Source organism: Alosa alosa, chromosome 16, assembly GCF_017589495.1.
Source record: "Alosa alosa isolate M-15738 ecotype Scorff River chromosome 16, AALO_Geno_1.1, whole genome shotgun sequence".
NCBI lineage: Eukaryota > Metazoa > Chordata > Actinopteri > Clupeiformes > Clupeidae > Alosa > Alosa alosa.
The window spans coordinates 23,139,205-23,161,001 of NC_063204.1; the positions used below are offsets into that span (position 1 = coordinate 23,139,205).

The window sequence follows — 21,797 nt, forward strand, 5'->3', positions numbered from 1 at the left end:
AAGCTGTTGAACTGTCCTGTACCCAAGGCAACGACTTCATTTCCGGGCACTTATCTCAAAGACATCTCGTGTCCAAGTGAAGATTTCCTGGCAGACCTCCCGCTCCAGAATAAAGCAGGGGAACAAAAGGCCCAGGCTGGATTGCAAACTCACAGTGCAGCTCAATGACAATATTAGAACAATGGTTGAGTGCCCACAGAAGACTGGACGGGTGGCATACAAATTGACCTACAGGAATGGACAGCCAGTGTCATTTAACAAAGACTGGAAATGGCAGCTATAAAGAAGAAAGTCTCTCTAAGCTCAGTATGTGTTCCACAAATGTGGTATTTAATACATTTCACACATTTGTAGCAAATATGCAACAACATGCATTTCATCTCCTGGTAGAATAGATTTATTTTCTTTCTCTGTAATGTGATCTTCTTGATCATAGTGTAATCCGTCTGAAGCTCAGTTAAAAGTGTTAAGGCTTTGGTGATTCATCAGTTAACTAAAGCACATTGATGATATGATGAAAGGAGCTAATCTTGACAATTCTAAGAGAGACAATCTTAGTATATTATTTCTCAAAATGCCTCATTACCGAATATACACTAAATTGGACAAAGATTGACAATCAAAACCTCTTGTGTTTTGAGATTATAATCAAACTCAAGCTCAAGCGCAGGCTACAAATAAATGAATAAATCCTTGGTGGAGAGAAAAACACCCAATTTCTTCACTTTACAATGATACTTGTTTAATCAGTTCTTTCATATACCCCTAGTGGTATGTTCAGCCTGCTCCACTAAAAATTAAAGCACTTCATCAAAAGGGTACGTCGAGATGGGCTTTCTGATCAGTTTGGTGGATGATTAGCGTGGCTGTATCTGCATATGGGTCCCAATCAGAAGCAGGAATACCGGTATATATATATATATATATATATATATATATATATATCTCCACCTACTAAACCAGGAAATTATATATATTTCCTGGCTTATATATATATATATATATATATATATATATATATATATATATATATATATATATATATATATATATATATATATATATTTCCTGGCTTAGGAGGTCTTAAGAACTGAGTTAAGAAATCTCTGGTGAGGAATACTTTTTTGTGTGAATCTTTTGAGCTATCTGAGCTAACAAAACATTGAAGTTGGACAGAAAACATCAAATCCTCTGCATGGAAACATTCTGTTCTCTTTCAAACCATTAGAGAAATTGTACCCTCAAGAACATAGGATAATTGTTGTAAACAGCAGCTTATGTAAAAATGACAGGGTCTTAGCTCAGAGGTAACAGGTCTGTGAGGACTTAATTGTGTGTTCCCAATCCTGATGTTAGTAAATTCATAATTCTCTCTCTCTCTCTTTTGCTCGCTCTTTCTCAGCCAGACTGTCTCTCCATCTCCAAACTAGTTTCTCTCTCTCTGTCTCTGAACTGAAATGCCTCTGTTGTGGACATGTGGGGGCTCAACTGTGGGCTGGATGCTCTTACACGCTTCACCAAGAAAGATTCACTCTCTTAGTGTGATACCCCATGTGGATTAGCTCCAGTGGGAGAAAGGTCCAAAACACCAAAAGTAAGAGGTGTGGGCAGTCATGAACTGAATTACACACACACACACACACACACACACACACACACACACACACACACACACACACACACACACACACACACACACACACACACACACACACACACACACACACACACACACACACACACACACACACACACACACACACACAAATTGGAGAAAATGAGTCTGGTTGGGATTTTCTTTGGCTCTTTTATCAGCGACTCAAATTCAAACATGGTGGCTGCTTCATGTAATCAGCAATTAAATTTCCAAAGTGATGCAAGGTTATACCTGCTATGTGTTGGTGCTCTATACACAAAGGGCACATAAAGATTAGCATAAAATAACCAACTATGTTAACCTGGCTTGGTTTCCAATATTACAATCTCCTTCCACTTCAATCTGAAATGTGGAACGATCAGACCATTTGTTTTTTGTAATTATCTGTGCATGTTATAAGGGTAAACACAGACAAAGGAATGACTAAAAGAGGCAGCAGAGCAGGAGCTTTTCCACAGCTCAGGAGAACAGCAGCTCTAATTGAAGTTGATAGCTTTGGGTGTGCTTTGTCTCATGACTGATGAGGGCTGACAGAAGCGGAGAGTGGGCCATATCAATCCACAGACTTCGCTAATTAATCCATGTCTCAGATTACAGGTAATTAATCCCAATGCGGTGGTAGCTGTGATCGCTGATCACACAAGTGTCTAGAGTGTCACATACAAACACAAACATACAAACACAAACACACAAACACACACACACACACACACACACGTTTGCCAACAATTAATATACTGAAAGATGATGAGGATTGTGAAAGATGTCGTCCTTACCAGTTGCTGACCCTGCGGCCCCCAGCCTGCATACTGCAGCTTTGCATTGCGCACCTCTGGAGGGTTGAGGTCCCATGTCTCCCTGAGCAAGGGGGTGGGGGGGGGGGGCAAGGGAAAGGAAGAGGGATACAAGAGAATGGCCTCCACTGTGAGTCTTATGTAGCTTTTGTAAAATGTATATATAACCTATATAAAACCATTACCATCATAATCTATGGTGATACATAAATGTAAATATTATGCATGCATTCCACCAGACGCATATTTACTATTCACTACTCACACTATTCACTTCCACAAAAGAAGGAACGGTGTGAGAAAGAAGGAAAAGTTGTCTGTTGAAGGAAAAGTGTCTGTGTGTGTCTGTGTGTCAGTGTGTGTATGTGTGTCAGTGTGTGTATGTGTTTCAGTGTGTGTATGTGTGTCAGTGTGTCAGTGTGTCAGTGTGTGTGTGTATGTGTTTATGTGTGTTGTAAAAGAGGGTGTGAGTGAATATGTTGGGGTGTGTATGTGTGTGTGTCATGGCTGCCTCTCTCCCTGTCAGCCTATGCTGGAGGGAGGCCTTGGATTTTATTAGGGCAGGCAGTAAACACAAGCGCTCTGCTACGACGCCATTAGCAGAAGTGCTGGCGCTGCAGGTTAGCAATGCCAGGAGATGGCTGTCCTCTGTCTCCGTCAAGATAGAGAGATGGCTGGTGGCTGAATATGCAGCTGGGATGCAGTGCTCCTCTCCACCTCAAGATGGCACTAGAGAGGGGCACTTCACACGCCTTTGAAACACACTTTATTCCACCACTTTATGAAAAAAACTATATTTTTCTTCACCACAAAGTTATGCCTATGTCTGTTTTCTTATGTCTGCTTTTGTGTGTGATCTGATATCCTAAAGTGTTGAGATCCAGGATAGATTCAGGATAGAGTTGCCCAGGGGACATTAAATGTCAGAGCAGCTTAGCATCAGATTACTGTAGATGTGAATGCCAAACAGTGGAACATAAATACAAAATCAGATTGGGAAAGAACATTTTCAATGATAAACTGCTGTTGTGAGCCTTTTTTTGTAAAATTTGGTAAGCACAGTTTGCCTCACTGAAACACAACAGAGGAATTGCAAACTTCAACCATGCTCCGCTGACAGTAGCGCAACACGCTTCACTATTCGCTTTGATCAAAGAGTGCTGAGAAAGATGACCGATACTTACGGCGTCTCCAAGCTGCATATGATGTAGGACGCGATGAAGGAGTGCTGGTATATCTGAAACAGACAAAGGACAGTGCTGTGGGCCATCATATGATCTCTGACACAATTCAGTACCTCTCCCTGGAAAGCTCAGGGAAGAAGCTTCAGTCCTCCAGAGTCCTTCAGAGAGCAAACAACTTCAAGGCTCACTTTGAATTATTTTAGCGTCTCTGTGGATTTTCAATATTGGCTCAGTGTGGTCAGCTGACTGACCACTGATAAACCCGTTCTACAATTTCCCTTTTGCTGCCTTCTCATACTCAACTGTTGTGACAACACTCCATTACCCTGTTTGTCTCTCTACCTATCTCTTGTTTACATTCTCTTTGTCACGATCCTGCCCTGGATCTATAGATCCGGGTTCATGTTTCTTGTGTATTATGTTTGTGCCCTGTAGTGGGTTGTCTGCATTTTGCCATGTCTTCTGTTCCTTGTCACTTCCTGTGTCATGTACCATGTGTTCCTTTGTTTACCCTTGTCATGTGCTCTTGTTACTTCCTGTGTTCTGAACCATGTGCTGCTCTGTTTACCCTTGTCATGTGCTCTTGTTACTTCATGTGTTCTGAACCATGTGCTGCTCTGTTTACCCTTGTCATGTGCTTTTGTTCCTTGTCTCCGCCCCTCACCTGAGCCATGTTCCCTAATTATTGCCCTGATTGCTTTCCACCTGTGCCTTGTTAGTCTTGTTCAGTGTTGTGTATTTAAACCCTGTCTTGTGTGCTTTGCTGGATTATTTTGTCTCTAGTCAAGTTTGTGCATATTCTCGGCCAGTTTGGACAGGCACATGGTCTCGTCCGTTGATGTTCTTGTCCTCTCCCTGTGGTGCTGCTACAAAGAGCTATTACCTTCATAGTATGCTACTTGCCTAACAGAGACTCTCCGAAACTGCACTCAGACCTGCTTATTCAGGTTCTGGAAGAAGAGGTGAGGAGCACCTGATGAAAGAATTTCTAGTGCTCTTCTGCTTCAGTTACATTACAGTATGTTCCTGCCGCCTAAGTCACACTGGTTCTCTGGCTGCCACAAAACATTCATGGGTCTATGGAGGCTTTTCAATTGTTAAAGCATTCCTCATAAAAGGCACACACTGAATGTATGTTTGTAATCTTTGATAAGGGCTGAATGTATTTTTCATGGTTGCTTGGTAACAGACATCGACCTTGGGATCACCCCAACCATGGTTTGACTATTGAGGTTTGTGGAGGAAAAGCCCTATACAAATACATAGACACTAACACATATACACCACCCACATAAATACACATACACACCAACACAAATACAGTGTGCACACAAACACACTTATACTGTATAGCCAACTTCAGCCAACATTCTTTCAGGTGCCCTTTCCTTTCCTTGCAGAGCATGCTGGAGTGGGAGTTTGATTGACAGATGTAGAGCTGCGGAGGAGTTGAAGACTAGCATGCAACACCTTTAGCCGAGCAAACAATGATGTGTCAAAGCGCCCAAGTGTGTGTGTATGTGAGAGACAGAGAGAAAGAGAGAGAGCGCAAAAGAATGAATGAGAAGACTGAGCTTGTATAGGGAGGTTGTGTGTGTGTGCGCGCGCATGTGTTTGTCTGCCTGCATGTGTGCTAATGTGTGTGTGTGCAAGCACAATGACAGCTGGGGGACAACGCTGTCATCCATCAAGGCGATAGTAGGGCTGACATGGAATAACAAACATGGAAAAAAAAAAAAAACTTTCTTGCTTGTAGGTGCTCTCTCTCTCTCTCTCTCTCTCTCTCTCTCTCTCTCACACACACACACACACGTAGAGAGTGTCAGGGTGGATGTCACCCTTTTTGCTCTGGTTTGAACAGGACACAACAGAAGGTGTGATTATGGCTGCTGGCTCTATTGTCTCGCTGTCTCTTCAACAGAACTTCTCGCCCTCGCTTCCCTAACTCAAACACTCATCCTTTGACATTGCTCCTCACCCTTCTCTTCCTCACCCCCCCCCTCTCCTTTTTCTCCCTCTTCTGTGTCTCTCTCTCTTCCTTCTGTCAGTCTGAGTCTGAATGGTCATAGCCCTGTCCTCCCCTCCGTCTCTTCCTTCTGTCGTGGAGCAGCTGTGCTCGACAGAATGCCGTGTCTTATTGTGCACCTGTTTATGTGCTTTCAGTTTTGTGCTCTCAGTACAGGACACGACACCAGGACATGGACCAGCAGGGAGCTAGATGATACATTCGCCTCATATACACACACACATACACACACACACACACACACACATAGGGCAGTGACCATGCCAACCATTTCTGTCATGGTTCCATGTTCCATACCCATCACAGACTTTCACCTCCACGTGCTCTCTTGTTGTCTGTTTCTCTTTACCTTCAGTCTCCCCCCTCTCTCCCTTTCTTATCTATACCTCCTTTCTCATTCCAACCTTCTCCACTTTCTCTCTCTTTATTCCCTGCTCTCTGGTTTTCTCCATCTCAGCAGTTCTGAACTATTTTCAACACTGCTCTGGTGTGTGTGTGTGTGTATGTGTGTGTGTGTGTGTGTGTGTGTGCATGGCAGAGTGAGTGAACGATAGAGCAACATAGAGAGAGAGAGAGAGAGAGAGAGAGAGAGAGAGAGAGAGAGTGTGTGTTTGTGTGTGTGTGTATGTGTGTGTGTATTTTTGTCCTTCCAGTGACGTTCCACTCGGATGTATCTGAGATCTGTGGCAAGCAGTGGAGTGTGACGGCCCCTCTCCCCCTGTGGTGATGATTACTTCCACACCTCACTCTTCTCTCCCACCCTGCCAGCACACACACACACACACACACACTCTCCAAGAAATAGTCACATGCTCATCTACCCTCTGAATCACACAGAGTCTGTCTTCAAAACACAGACACTAGCTTTACTGAGGGACAAATGCTATACCTCTAACTTTCACACACCATGACTCCCAACTAGCTCTACATCTCTCACACAAAACCACAGGGCATAACACACAAGAACATGGCATCCAATTTTCTAAAGTAGGCATGACTTACCGGCACAACATTGTAGGCCAGCAGCACATAGCGCAGGTCTGGGGACAGCTCGTATTTACTGGCCTGGTACAGCGTCTGGAGGAAGGGAGAGGAGAGGAGAGGAGGGGAGAGGAGGGGAAAACAGGAGATGTGAGACAGGTCCCTACGCATGGCTCCCTGCTCTAATGTGAGCCTTTAAACAGGCCGGCTTTTTGACAGATTGCATCTCACAGATGGTCAACTGGAAGGCATTCATCTCCGACAACGGAGCCCCTTGCTGATATGGAACAATCACGTCGTCGCCCGCACTCGCGTCGTTCCTCAAAAGGGGCCGCGTTTCAGCGAGCACAACAATCCGTCACTCGGCGGCCGCATACTCATCTTTAGCGAAGGCACGAACATCCAGCATCACACTAATGACACAGCTTTCAATGCCTCATTTGTAACAAAAGGGGCCTGAGGCGCCATGTATTTCCTGACGGTGAGGGAAAAATAAGTTTTCAGTCAAAAGTGGCCAAGGGAAGAACACCAATCTTACAGCTCTGCCCAGCATATTCCAAATGCATCTCGCTTGCACAGTGTATCTTTTTTTGCAGAGCTACGCCCAGGACATTATGGAGAGATGGAGGAGAGGGTTTTGGGGAGAACTTACAAATATTTTATTGGGCACCAGCACCGTCCGCTCCATGGTCTCCACGTTGAGCCGCACCACGTCTCCCTCACGCGTGCGGTACAGCAGCTCATTACCTGCAGAACAGAGACGGAGACATGAAAAAGACATGATGGAGACAAGGAAGTACGAGGAAGGGGTGGACAAGACAGTACAATGAGAGAGGGAGGGGGAGAGAGAGAGAGAGAGAGAGAGAAATAAGGAGGAGGAGACAGAGAGAAAACCAAAGAAAAGGGAGAGTGGGAGTGAGATACAGTCAGTAAGTAAGAAGAGTGAGATACTGCAAAATATAGAAACACAGTGAGGGATCGAGAGAAAAGTAAGAAAAGGACAAAAATGGAAAAGAAAGAGAGAGAGAGAGAGAGAGAGAAGGATGAAGATTAGAAAAGGAGATGAAGACAGGGAAGAGACAGGGAAGCAAACTAAAGGCAAGCATTCATCAAAGTGCCCTCCACCCCCGTGGCGCTATCTGTCCTGCATCCAACCAATCATAGAGGCTACAGCAGGGGGTTTGACAGTCGCAGGTCTTATTTGGTGGCAACACGCAGTTTAACCACACACCTACAGACACACACACACACACACACACACACACACACACACACACACACACACACCACACACACACACACCCCCATACACACACACAATAGACACTCTTTTCATCCTGGCTGTTCTTCACTTTGGCAGCTCCACTGACATTTCCAAGGACGCCCCAGACAGCTCTGTTGGTACTATTGAGGTGCATTCGACTCAGACGCCCTCAGAGGAAAGCACAGGAGAGCAAACTGGCCTTCCAGTGGGGGCACTGCAGACAGGGGATGAGGAGGCCACTGCTATGCCAGGGGTGGGGTGGGTGTGGGGGGGTGGGTGTGGGCAAAGCTCTTTCGCTTTTATCCCACGTCACATAGCTAATTGTTGATAAGAGGTGACTCCATTACCATCACAATGGCGACAGTGTCAAAAGAATGAGGGGCCAAAAGCATAGCAATTCCAGAAAACTGAGATTGGCACAGTCACACACACACACACACACACACACACACACACACACACACACACACACTGACCAGTCTCAATTAACTGCTCTCCTTCGCACTGCTGTCACATAAAAGACAGAACATTGTGCGGCTCTGATAACAGCGCCACGTCCCGAGAGCTCGTTCCTGATAATAACAAACCTCCACCTCAACCTGTAGATTAACACTCCCCCTGACCTTGTGTTACTTCACAGGATAATCACAGCCCTTCCAAACACAGGATAAGCACTCTCTCTTTCTCACTCACTCCTACTTTCACTCACTCCTACTTTCACTCACTCACTCACTCACTCCCTCTCTTTGTTTCAGGTTGTCTGTCTTTCTGTTGTGCATGGTTGAATGGAGGGTGCCATTGGGTGCAGTCCACTTGTGTGTGTGTGTGTGTGTGTGTGTGTGTGTGTGTGTGTGTGTGTGTGTGTGTGTGTGTGTGTGTGTGTGTGTGTGTATGTGTGTGATGTGTGTGTGTGTGTGGGTGTGTGTGTGTGTGTATGTGTACATGACAGGTGTGTGTCTGTTCCTAGAGACTGACAGATGGACAAACCGCTCACTCCCTCGTTCATCTCTGTGGGCACTGCCCAACTCTGTGCCAACCAGCCAGCCGGACGTCCCCTTTCAGACTCTCTTTCTGCGGCGGTGCCTTAGATCAGCAGCTCATCTCCCTGTCCACTCCTCCTGGCTGCCAACAGTCTGCCCTCTCTATCCGTCACCGTGCTGGGTGAGAGTACAGTGCGGTACACTGTTTGTCCATCGCTCATGTGTCCAGACGTGCAAGCCTGCTCTCAACAGCTTTGGCCAAGGCTGTGTGGCTGGGTGATTCACATAAGCTACTCAAACACCGATCCATTCTGGGATTGTGTACAGAAATTAAGCCCATATGCACTGCTCTGAAAATCAACTTTATTTTACTCAAATTAGCATGCTGATCTACATACTCTTTATTGGTTCAGTCAAACTCAAGACATTTACCATAGCAATTCCGCCACCTGAAAGTCATTCTTGACTTGAACATTCTTGAATATTCCAGAAGGTGTCCTAGCCAAAGCTATGCCGTTTCCATACCTGTGTTCATGGCTTACAAAAACACAATACCTGTATAGGCCACTGCTTTTGCTACCACGAGAGCATACTAAGTCAAAATGTCTCTCCTGCCTGTCTGAGATCTCACTCTCCACATGTACTGTAGCCTGCTGGTGTGGGCAGCTCTGTCCACCTTAAACAAACCTACATGTAGCAAGTCCAGTCCACCTCTGTGGGCTGCTCTTCTGACTCATTCGCTACCCTGGGGCTCTGGCTATTTGTTGACTTTTGTCCCTGCCTGTCAGTGTAAGGCAAATGCTTTGTTCACTCAATAAGTCACACCACTGTAATGATGCTTCTCTCTCTCTATCACTCTCTCTCTTATCTCTTTCTCCATCTCTTGTTCCATCTCCCTTTTGTATCTTTCTCCTTTGGATCTTTTCTTCCACACCTCTCAACATCTTTGAACACCATCTCTCACCCTCATTTCCTTGTTTCCTCATTGGCTGTCAGGTGTACTAGACCACCCTGTGTTGTCAGCAGAATAACCTTTCACCCCTCACAGGCCGCCTCTTCCTTTTCTCCTCCTCCCCCTGTGTTCTATCTTTCATTTCATCCTGTTCTTTTACCTTTCACAGCATGCTGTTTCTTCAGCTACAGGAGGAGGCACTGTCTATTCTCCTTGGCTCTGCACAGAGTCATGCCGCACTCACACATAGATACAAACACTAATCTGCATGCGCACACACAAACACACCTGTGCACAAGCACACACACAAACACACACACACTGGCACCAACAGCTATACACACACACACACGCCATGCTAAAGATAAGATAAAAGATCGCCAAGACACATCCACACATACCAACCCCAAACAAAAACCCTCAAACATACAAACCCCCCAACAAAAACCTTCACATGCACACATGTATGCTGCTGCCCTGCGGCGAGTGCTCATTAAGCCTGCGGACACTGTCACGCTGGTCTTCCCTCCGTAAAACCCTTAGGCGATCTCTCACTCCCCTCATAACTCTCCAACCTGGGGCAATCACCTGTTCTCTCCCTCCCTCTCCTCCCCCTATCCCTCCCTCACTCCATTCTGCTGGCTCACTCTCCACAAAAATGATAGAGTAGCCCAAGGCTATGATTTCACCATGATCTACTTCTCTCTCTCTTGTGTGTGTGTGTGTGTGAGTTTGTTTGTCCTTCTCGAACTCACACTCACACACACTCAGTCAATTGGCAGATTATCACAAAAGCCTCCAAATGTTAGAAAAGCTCAAGTCTCCAAATGTTCACCAACTCACTCTCCCTCCATACAGATCCCACTGTGGATTTTTATAGCTATCTCTTCAACATTAGAAATGGATTAAATGGTGCTACTCCTCGGGCAATACAAACTTGGAGAAATGGAATTGCCAGAGTTCAAGACATTTTACTGGAGAGAAACTAAGTGGACTGTTTTATACTGACTGTGCTACATTGACTTGCATCCCATGTGGTAGGGGTGGGGGTGGGGGGTATGTTTGGGTTTGTGTATCTGTATTGTAACAATTCCTTTCATATATGTTGTTATCCACCAAATACAATAAAAAGTGAGTACAAAAAAAGGAATGGATTACCATTGATTGGCAATAGGGAGTTAGACCATACAGTCTTTTCTGTCTGTTATTGGAGGCTGTCTGGGTGGGTCAGATGACTTGTCCACTGATCTCTAGTCAGCCTGCTTGAAGAATCGTGTGTGTGAGTGTGAGTGTGTGTGTGTGTGTGTGTGTGTGTGTGTGTGTGTGTGTGTGTGTGTGTGTCTGTGCATGTCATAGTGCGTATGAAAGAGAGGGGGAGAAAAAATCTGGAGATAGAAACTGTGTGTGTGTGTGTGTGTGTGTGTGTGTCTGTCTGTCTGTCTTGCTGGGCTCAGGTGGTTAGTGGTTGTGTATATCAGTGTGCCAGATGGACTCGGTGAACCCTGGCATAAAGAGGTATCACTGAGGTGACAGCCTACTTGTGTGTATGTGTATGTGTGTGTGTGTGTGTATATGTGTGTATATGAGTGTCTGTGTATGTGTATGTGCTTGGAGAGGCACATGATAGCCAGAGGCAAATCCCCACCCTCCGGCTAGCCTCTACAAGCCCGACATCCTCCTCCGACCGTGACCCCAACCCCATTGCCACCAACACTCATGAGTCTACTGCCTCAGCTTTGATGGAGGCATTTTTATATCCATCTGAGTACATTCCACATCTCTCTCTCTCTCTCCCATCTACCCTCAGAGGCGACGCTCGGTCTCCATCTCCAACTCTGCTCATCCGTTAGGTCTCCGTGGCGACCCATCCATTCACTGGAGCGGGCTTCCGTCTTCCTGGCCTCTGTTCTCAGTTCATCTCACTTGATGACATCATGCATCGTGCAGACAACCCCTGCGCGCACACACACACACACACAGATACCACACACACACAGAGCAACAATTTCATTCACACATGTGTCTGTGCATACATAGACACAGACACACACACACATACACATACACATACATACACATACACATACATATACACACACACACAAACACGCACACACCTCCCCTGATTGCCTTGTCTGTCTGTTGCTGTGCTAAGCTGTGATAAATCAGAGCACCGTTTCATCTGCATCTACATTATCTGCCTCTTCCTGGATCTGTCACTGCTGTCTCTCAGTGGATAAACATGACTCATCAGAAGCACTGGTCTGTACATGAACAAGATGGCCTTGCCATTTAAACTGCAGCTCAGATGGAAGCCAGTGTGTGTGTGTGTGTGTGTGTGTGTGTGTGTGTGTGTGTGTGTGTTGTGTGTGTGTGTGTGTGGGGGATTTCATCAAGCCAGTTTTTTCCTCGAAATGTTGCTGTTGCAGCTGGCGCCTTTAGGGAAAGTCCCAGGAGTCGATTGCCGAGTGTGGCGAGTAACACGCCTGGAAATTCACAATTTCGTTGTTTTTTTTTTTTTAAAACATAGTCCAGTATTTCTTTTGAAATTGAAATAAAGTTGTATGGACTGGACTATGTTTTTTTTTTTTTTAAACGGCGACGAAATTTTGAATTTCCAGAGCGTTTTACTCCACACTCGGCAATCGACTCCTACGGACTTTCCCCTAAAGACGCCAGCTGCAGCAGCAACATTTCCTGTGTATCCATGAGTTGATTGGGTGTCACACCCCAAACCAAGGCTGGGAAGATGTGGTGGTTCCAAGTTGACGTGCTTGGATGAATTTGCACACCAAACACTGCCAACGCAATTATGTAGACTTATTCTAACAAAGAAAGAAGTTGCAAAAGGGCTACCAAGTTCAAAGTGCAAAATGTTTTTGGTCTTAGACCACCATCAGTGCAAACACTTCCAGAAAAGATACACCTTCCTTTAGTATTTCCTCACTGGATGACAGTGATAGAGATTGGGTGTGTAGGGCTACATTTTCCTGAACAGCGTTATTTAAAAAAACAACATTGAGTAGGTCGGATAACAATAACAGAGTCAAGAAAGTAATGCACAGAGGATACAGTAAATTACAAACATCCAACATCAAGTCTGCCTGGGTGTAGAAGTCTATAACATGGCCGTGATGGGACTGTTTTTAGAAAATAACACATTGTAATACAACATAAAACATCAGTATGCACAATAAATCAAAATCATTGTACAAACCCAATGGGTTCAGAGTTTTCAAATTTTACTTCACACTTGAGAGGGCCAAGTACAACTGCTTCTCCACAAGGGGAAACCTCTATATTCCCAAGAATCTGAGGTCTGAGGGTTTACTCTGTATCCAGGCATACATTTTAACAATGATTTGCTTGCAGTACACTTGAGTCCTTGTTAAGTGTTGCTAGCACTGCGCTTGGGGGTTGCTCAGGTCACAGGGAAGTTGACTGGCATGGTGAGGATAAGGGGACCGCAGGCTAGCGATGTCAACACACATTCTGGGTAAAGTCTGCTAATTGCAGAGCTGCAGCTGATGATGGAGACGGGAGATAAAGGCCCACGCAACTTTATCCGCAACTTTTCTCCCCCTCCCTGTGTCGAGTTTAATTGACTCTGATTAAATTGATTTTCTTCTTCTTGTCGAGGTAATTTGCTCTCAACGAGGGCACCAGATAAGGGCCCGTCTGGTAGAGGTGGGAGAGGGGGAGGAGGGGAGAAAAGAAAGGGAAAAATAAGGTGGAGAGAGTGATTGGCTAGGGGAAGAGGATGGAAAGTTAGTGAGGCTGTTGACGGGCAAATAAAACAGCATCGAGTCCCCCCACTGAGAGAGTGGGCGCCTGCTGGCTCAGGTGAGCTACAGTATAAAGGGGGAAATGGACTCATGAAAAATTCACACGGTTGTTAACTAAATTCCCTTTCCAACCCTTAACAGGTCTCATTACATACATATGTATACCGCGTTATAAAGAAAGAATTCCTCAGGTTATAAGAAGCATGCCACAAACACGGCATAATTGTGTGGTTTGTACTGTATACCTGCAATGCTGCAATCAAAGTTTCTGGGTTGAGAAAACCTTGTACTGTATACCTGCCTCTGCTGCAAGCCATCTGTGAGGTGAGTGCATTCTGGTATCCGCATGGACACTGGGAGGAAGTGAGAAACAGTTAGGTGGGCTGAGACTTCTGTCTCGTGTGTGGCTAATCACACACACACACAGGATCCGCTGTGTTTTCCGAGACGACACAAATCCGTCCCGCAGGAAGCGGGTTCTTTCTGAGCGGAGGGTGAGTTTCCTCTCTGATTTATGGCTATCAGCCATGCCCATCAAGGTCAACCACAACCGTCATTTGTCACTGCGTGGAGAGAGAACAGGGGCGCACGTGTGTGACCACTAGGAAAACTGTGCCTCCGGATTGCGTACTGCCTGCGACATTAAACAACAGAGCTCTTCTGCGATTACGATCACATTGGTGATAAGGGCAGGCGATATTTCGGTGTGTGGGGGGTGTGGTGGCTTGTCTGGCATGCACCATGTATGCCAGACCAACGTGTGAAGAGGGAGTTATTACACGGCTTGAGGGGCAAGGAAAGTGGCACGAGGGACATTGCCAAGCACAATTTCGTTGAACTGACACAGGTCCTGCTGAGAGATGGATCTAACAACAAAAGCCAGGAATGAGCATAAGCGGATTTAAGATGCCTCTGCAGAGAGCAATGTGTCACTCAGAGGAAATGGCTGGCCCACGTTTTACGAGCTCGCAAAATATGCTGTCTGTGCCGGCCGCACTGATAATGCATTCTCTCTCTGTTTTCTGGTTTATAACCCCAAGAGTCAATTTTACACCGATGTCCGTCCCGGTTCAGACACTCCCACTCATCTCCAGAACTCCTGCTGAGCTTTGGGCCTCGATCTGGGCCAGGATCCAAGATCAGACTGTGCATTTGTCTGTGATGAACTTGTACCGGATACAAACACACTTTTTCATTCACTTTGCAATGAATCATAAAATTGGCCCAGACCAGTGATCAGCTTTCATCGGGTTGGCTAAATGTACTTTCATAATAAACTACATTAAAGAAGTCCAGCCATAGAGCTGTACCAGTGATACTTTGTGAGTCTTATGAGCAGATGATGAGCAAATATGCAGCAGTTTGGCTGTCCAAACAACTCTACGGGGGAGCAGGAACAAATTACTAACAGTGCTGGTCATACACCTCATTATGAGAAACGTGTGACTGAAGTATCCTGGTAATAATGCCAATTTCAGTCCAACTTCACACTATACACAGAAACAAACACTAACACACACTCACACACACAAACACAGAATACACACTCACTAATGAACAGTCCCCGTCTTCATGTTGCACAAATCACAGTTATTCTGCTCATAATTGGGTATCAGTTACCAGGCAACACTGCAGCGCAGGGCCATGCCAACCAGTGGTCGTTCTCCCTCAAATCCATCCTCCCCTCCTTTGGACCAGCAGCTGCGGCAGGATGCTAATTTGATTAGCGGGCTAATTGAGTGCAGAGGTGTACTCCCACACAGGCGTCTCCATTAAGGCAGGCAGTGGTCATTGCTGGGGCCTGCACACTTGTTCCCTGCCTTGAGCGCTGTGTGGAAGGGGTCACTGCCACATGGAAATTGCAGGTTAAATGCTCAGTAAGGCATTCATATATGCACATGGCTGCTCTAACCACGTCTCTCTCAATTCAGTGTGTGTGTGTGTGTGTGTGTGTGTGTGTGTGTGTGTGTGTGCGTGCGTGCGTGTGTGAGGGCATGTTGTGAGTGAATGTGTATCTGTGTGTGCATGTGCGTGTGCATTCTTGGGAGATAGGACCGAAGGCAGAAAAAATTCACGCCTCAGGCAGGGTTGCACCTCCCTCTCTGACTGCTACCCAAACTGCACACACGCCTGGCGTGCCACGTGGCCTCCGCAGAAGCTGTGCTGAGTGCTGGGGGAGCCAGGGGAGGACGGGAGCCCCAGATGAATGGCTGAGGGCATCAGCATCTGTGGCAGGCATCTGTGACCAGGGACAGCAGGAGTCCAGTTCCCCTGAGTCACACAGACTGCCCACTCGGTGCATATGGATGCGGGAGCTAGAAGCTATGTTTGTTTTTTTGTGCAACACTTGCACGAAAATGCATACACAGAGACACACAGACACAGACACACATACAGTACACACTATACACGTGCTTGTAAGAAGCTATGGAGATGTGAGTTATTTTGGTAAGCAGTATCAAAAGACTAATTTTATATGTTATACTGTATATTAGATGTATTTCTCTGATATTTTAGTATATTTTAACATGTTTCTTAATTGTTGTCTTCTATACTGACACAAGCTGGGGGAACAATATTTAATTTTTGTATGTACGAAAGTGCACATGAAAATGACAATAAAGTACATCTTGAAATACATTTGGTGTGGTTTAGGCAACACGTGCAAAATATGTGTCACTCTACATATACAGTTTATATATATATATATACTACATCTACTATATGTGCCTATTTTTGTTTTCAGTCTGCAATGTGTCTGTCTGTAAATGTATGTGTATGAGTGTGTAACCATTTATGACTGGTGTGAGTGTGTAAGTGTGATTGATCAATGTGACCGTGTGTATGTGTCCATGTCTGTCTGAGCATTTCTGCCTGGTTTATGTGTGTGTGTGTGTGTGTGTGAGTCCTCTTATCTCCAGTGCTGGACAGGCCAGGAATGGAGTGTATGTGGGAGGCCAGTGGCAGGGTAAGTACATTAGCTGCTGTCTGGGCCCCTGCACTATCTCCTTCTGTCAGATTAAGACGAGTGATCCCTGTTTTCATCCTGCCTTTGACCCCCAGGTCAGCCCCACACTTACACCGACTCACACACTGCAATAAAGAGAGGGGGAAGGACACTTGTGTACTGCAAGGAGTGTGTGTGTGTGTGTGTGTGTATGTGTGTGTGAGAGAGAGAGAGAGAGAGAGAGAGAGTGTGAGTGTGAGTGTGAGTGTGTGTGTGTGTGTATGTGCGTGTGTGTGTGTGTTCATGCTCGCTCACGTTGATGACTTCAGTGTTGGCAGCCGTGTCGTTCACATAAACATGTTTCATGTGAAAACGTGTCAAGTACTCAATTACACGCTTTTTGATGGGAAAAAGTTCAAGGGCAAGCAATCCCCCGCATCAAGGAGCGATCTTGCACTTCTCCACCTTCTGCTCGTGCCGTCTGAGAGAGGCAGTGGCGGCGCTCTGCCACTGGGGGTCAGTGGTCGGCCTGACGAGCGCATCGCGTCCCCCGGGGAAAATCTCATCTGCTCCCCGTCAGCCTCCTCATCAAGGTTAAAAGACTCTTATTCCGCTAATCATGCATCTGTTTGCTTAGTGGCGACAAGCAAATCCCTCTTTGCCCCTGCACGCTGCATTTATGGCCTCCCCACTGTGGAGGAAGTGGATGGAGGATGGGGTGTGTGTGTGTGTGGGGTGGGGGTGGGGGGGTGGAGGATGGGTGGGGGCTGTGTGGGGAGAGAGTGTTGGTGAAGGACACAGTGATGGAGGAGGGGGTGGAGGGGGTGGCGGTGGTGACTGAGGAGGGCTAGGGTGTGGATGATTCACATGGAGAGCCAGCTGGTTCCTGCCACACAATACATTAGGCGTCTTTAATTTCTGGGCGCTGATGATGTATCTGTTTGATCTGGACGGGCGGCCCGGAGAGCGGCCGGCGCGGGGCCAGATCAATGGTCTCCACTAATTACGCAATTACGCCGCTGCTTAGCAGCAATCGTGCTGCTGGCACTACGAACCGCAGAATGAGAACAAGTGCAGGACGAATGCAAGAGGAGGAGAGGAGGTGAGGGGGAGAGGAGAAGAGGGGAAACGAATGCAGGACAAATGCAAGAGGAGGAGAGGGGGAGAGGGGGACGCATGCAGGACGAGCAGTGCCAGTGCAGAGTGAGGGACAGGGTGATCGGAGATTTATCTGTCTCTGTCTCACACAACCTCAGGGTGACAAGGAGTACAAGGACACAGAGAATACTGGCCGGCGACAGACCTGTCAATGGCCTGCTCTTCACAGCTATAGGTATGGGTCATGAAGGAATAATCTTGGCTCTATTATTTAAGACCCATTGAATTGAATTTCCATTGGAAGGTATGGTTTAAATATTTAACATTGAAAGATATACTAAAGATAAGAAAAAAAGATACTAGAGTGAATCTACAGATTTGGTGTTGGTGCATATGTAAAGGCATCCAAAATGGAAAAGATGTCATTATAGACCCTTTCAACAATAAAAACAAAAACAATGCTTGAACGTTCTATTTGGGCCCCAATCTACTTCCTCTGCATTAAGATAACATATGGAATGTTAAAAAGGAAGTCTTGTGGGGCCAACTATGATGCTGATAATGGAACTCTCTTGAAAGGTCTATAGACTTGTAGAAACGGAACATGGAAAAAGTAATATCTCTACAAAGACTAATATCTCTAGCAAAGAGAAAACTGGTATGCAAGAAAAATACTTTAAATGTTTTAATGACAAAAGACATGAAGTATGAAAGGACAAGCCAAATGCATGATATTTGAGCCTCTTATTGAATTATAGTCATGATTTCCAGGTAGCTGCTGGCTGACATTTTGATTTTATATTCCAACTGCCACTATATGGCATCAAATCTCCCTCCGAGTAACATTCGTCTGTCAACCCGCTCCTCTTTGAGCCCGTAAAAAAAGGAGATTATCCTTTACAGCGCGCCAGGCTTCCAAGCCATCCACAGGTGCTCCATCTTCAGCCTGCAGCACCATGCTCGAATTATCAGCGGGACGTGGCGGCTGGCTCCAGCGCTTAAACAAATGACCCGTGCGCTTGATTCATCACAGACTGCCCCCCAACCACCCCGCCGTCCCCTCCTAGGCCCATCGACCGTGTCCAGCCCGACAGTGATTGATGTGTTGGAGAAACTTCAGTCGACGAGTTTAGGATGGGGGTGGGGGGTTGCTTCGCCATGAGTGATAGGAGGAAGACATATTCCGGAGCTTAAATTAGGTTTAAAAAATTCAATTTTCCGAGCCTGTCCCCGGGAAGCAAGTAATTGCATATGTGGCCCAGCCCGGTCTCTGGGCCCTGGGCCTCCTCTGCCGCAAATCATCCAGGCTAACTGGATCTGACATGCTAACGAAGATCACATAATCAGTCAATAACAGCCAAATGCTTCACCTCACAGTCTACAATTGTGCTTGGGGACGGGGACGTCTTTAAGAGCTCAGCATTTCATTAAAGACCAGGCATTCTGCTATGGCTATTATGGGAATGACCACAACAATGAAACATCCTGGTGTTTGTCTTCAGCAAAAAAAAGAAGTCACCCAAAAGCTTTGATTTCAGAGATGTCTCTCTAGGACTGGCTGTCTACTATGAAGATCTCTGTGGTGAAGTAGTCGAGGAGTGAAAAGAGAGATACTGAAGCACCTCGTAGGAGAGGACATATGTTTGCGTCAGCTGCATGTAATCACGGCTGAATGGCGAGGACGCCGAGGAAGTGGAAGACGGAGGGAAAAAAAGAGATGCAACAACAGCATAAGTTAGTGATCAGCCACGCTTCATTTTCTCCTGACAGATTTGTTTACGTTTGCGAGGTAGGGGATGGGACCAGAGCCGGGAAAAGCGACAGCATGAACAATGGGCAGAACATCAATCAGCACTGGGGGTGGTGTGTGTGTGTGGGGTGGTGGGGGGTGGTGGTGGGGGCAGTGTCATTGACGCCAGACCATCAGCGCTTCACAAAAGACTTATTCAAGATGAAGGCCACATCTCCTGGTAATTATTCATAAATGGGAAGCGTGATGGTGTACACTGCTCTCTCTCTCTCTCTCTCTCTCTCTCTCTATCTTCTTTTCTCTCTACAATTTCTTGGAAAAAAAAAAACATATTACCTGAATAAACTGGGTAGAACACCAACTTCGCTCTAAAAAAATACTGTGGACTATAGTCTACATTTAAAATGCAATAGCATTCATAACACTTTTGTAATAGTTTAATTATGTAGCATATCATTTGCATTCATAATCTCCACTTTCCATAATCCATGAAAGTGTAAATAATGGATTCCCAATTAGCGATTCCCCACTGATTCGCACTGATCATTTGAAAAATTACAGCAGTATCTGATGAGACTTTAGATATTCCATTATTCATGCACAATAATCTATAATGCATATAACACTTTCACACTACTATGGTTGTAATCAGCACACCAAGTGAACTTTACCCACATCAACCTTCCGTGTGCCACCACAAATATCACCAGCCACTTGTACTCGTACCTCGTAAATACACCTTACTGTGTCTTATTACAATGTTATAAAGCGCATATAAACACAGTGAAATCAGTAGCGTGGAGCGAGACACCCAGGCACAGGTTGCTTCATGCCTCCTAACCCTTCAACATGCTGCATCCAATATGGGAGCAGTAGGGGGTCTTCCTGAGTCTCTCTACCACATCTGCGCCTCTCAACGGGACAGCACTCGCGATTGGAGGAGACAGCTTAACGAGGCTCCGCTGGAAATCAAAGCATCTGATTAGGCAGCTGGCTGCGGCGCCCCGCTCCCCAGCCCCCATGGCCGGTCCCCCCACCGACTTCTTCCTCCGAGCCGCCAATTACGAGCACGTGCCACTCCAGCCTTTCAGGGCTCGGGCGACTCTGTTCGTCAGCTCCGCTACACGCCGCTCCGCTCTCAAGACCACGCTGGGGAAGGAGGGCCAGCGGAGCTGAGAGAGCGAGAGAGTGAGCGGAGCTGAGAGAGCGGAGGTAGAGAGAGAGAGAGAGAGGAGAAACGAAATTTAGCCCTACTCATAATGAGGGATATTTATAGAGGCTTTATATAAGTGCGCCATAATTCCTTTGAGGATCGCCAACCCAAAATGGTGCTTTTCTCTAGGAACACAGCTGAGGAGGTCATTAGTTCTGGGAAGCAGAGGAGACCGTGAGAGTCAGCTCAAAAGAGGTCAATTCCACTTGTGGCTCCACTGACTAAGTCAAGCAAAGTATTTAAGGAAAGAGTTATGAGTTATGGACACAAACGCTGTGGGAAATTAATAATTGTCCAGTTAGGCAAAGTAGTTTGGAGAGAGTGCCCAACACAGCTGTTGGTGCTATCTGACAGTCCTGAAAATACATAGCCAGTTTACAGGAAAAGAGGAGCTGTTTAAATAGAAAATGTTGGTTTATTAACAAATGATTTGCTGAAGTCAGTAAGTGGGAAGCCAACCAAAAGTGTCTTGCATATCAGTATTATGTAAGTGTAAAGCAAAAAGGCGAATGGGCAAGGAGCCACGACCGCAGCCAGCCTCTCGTCGTCAGGCCGGAGTAACGAGAGAGAGCCGACTGGACTGGAAGGCGGTGATTTTAAAGACCCTCAAATCGACCCACCAATTAGCGCAGCACAGCCAACTGCAACAACTCCACCTACAGGTGACACAGAACAGCAGCGGTAGGCAATGCAGGCTGGATTACCCACGCAGGGCCAAGCCAGGGAGAGACACACCCAGCACGGCATAGCCGGGCGTGACACACACACAGACAGAGTGTGTGAGGCTGAGAAGTGAAGCTGGTGAACGAGGAGCCTTCTATTATGCTGTGTTCAAAAGCACTCTCTTCCTGTGCTATTACTCCGCTTCTGAAACCCCATATTATTAAGCGATACAAGCCACAGGATCCAGTGGAATGCCAGTGCCCCAATGCCAGAGTCTAATGATGAATTGCTCTCCCCATTCACACACACACAGACACACACACACACACATACACACACTCACACAGTCATAAAAAATGCAAACACTCACTCACACACACACACACACACACACAATCACACGTGTAGGCACACACACACACACACACACACACACACACACACACACACACACACACACACACACACACACACACACACACACACACACACACACACACACA

General features: G+C 46.2%; 1 protein-coding gene across 6 annotated transcripts in view; it reads right to left on the reverse strand.

Annotated features, from left to right (window-relative positions):
- dpp6a (dipeptidyl-peptidase 6a) overlaps window positions 1-21,797 on the reverse strand; it is a 216,438-nt gene that overhangs the window by 35,110 nt on the left and 159,531 nt on the right. For all 6 annotated transcript variants that reach the window (XM_048267223.1, XM_048267222.1, XM_048267224.1 and 3 more), the window contains 4 exons: window positions 7,295-7,389; window positions 6,664-6,738; window positions 3,636-3,688; window positions 2,434-2,515 (listed from right to left, as the gene is read on the reverse strand). In XM_048267223.1, the coding sequence (XP_048123180.1) occupies window positions 2,434-2,515; window positions 3,636-3,688; window positions 6,664-6,738; window positions 7,295-7,389 (305 nt within the window). The remainder of the gene's footprint in view (window positions 1-2,433; window positions 2,516-3,635; window positions 3,689-6,663; window positions 6,739-7,294; window positions 7,390-21,797) is intronic.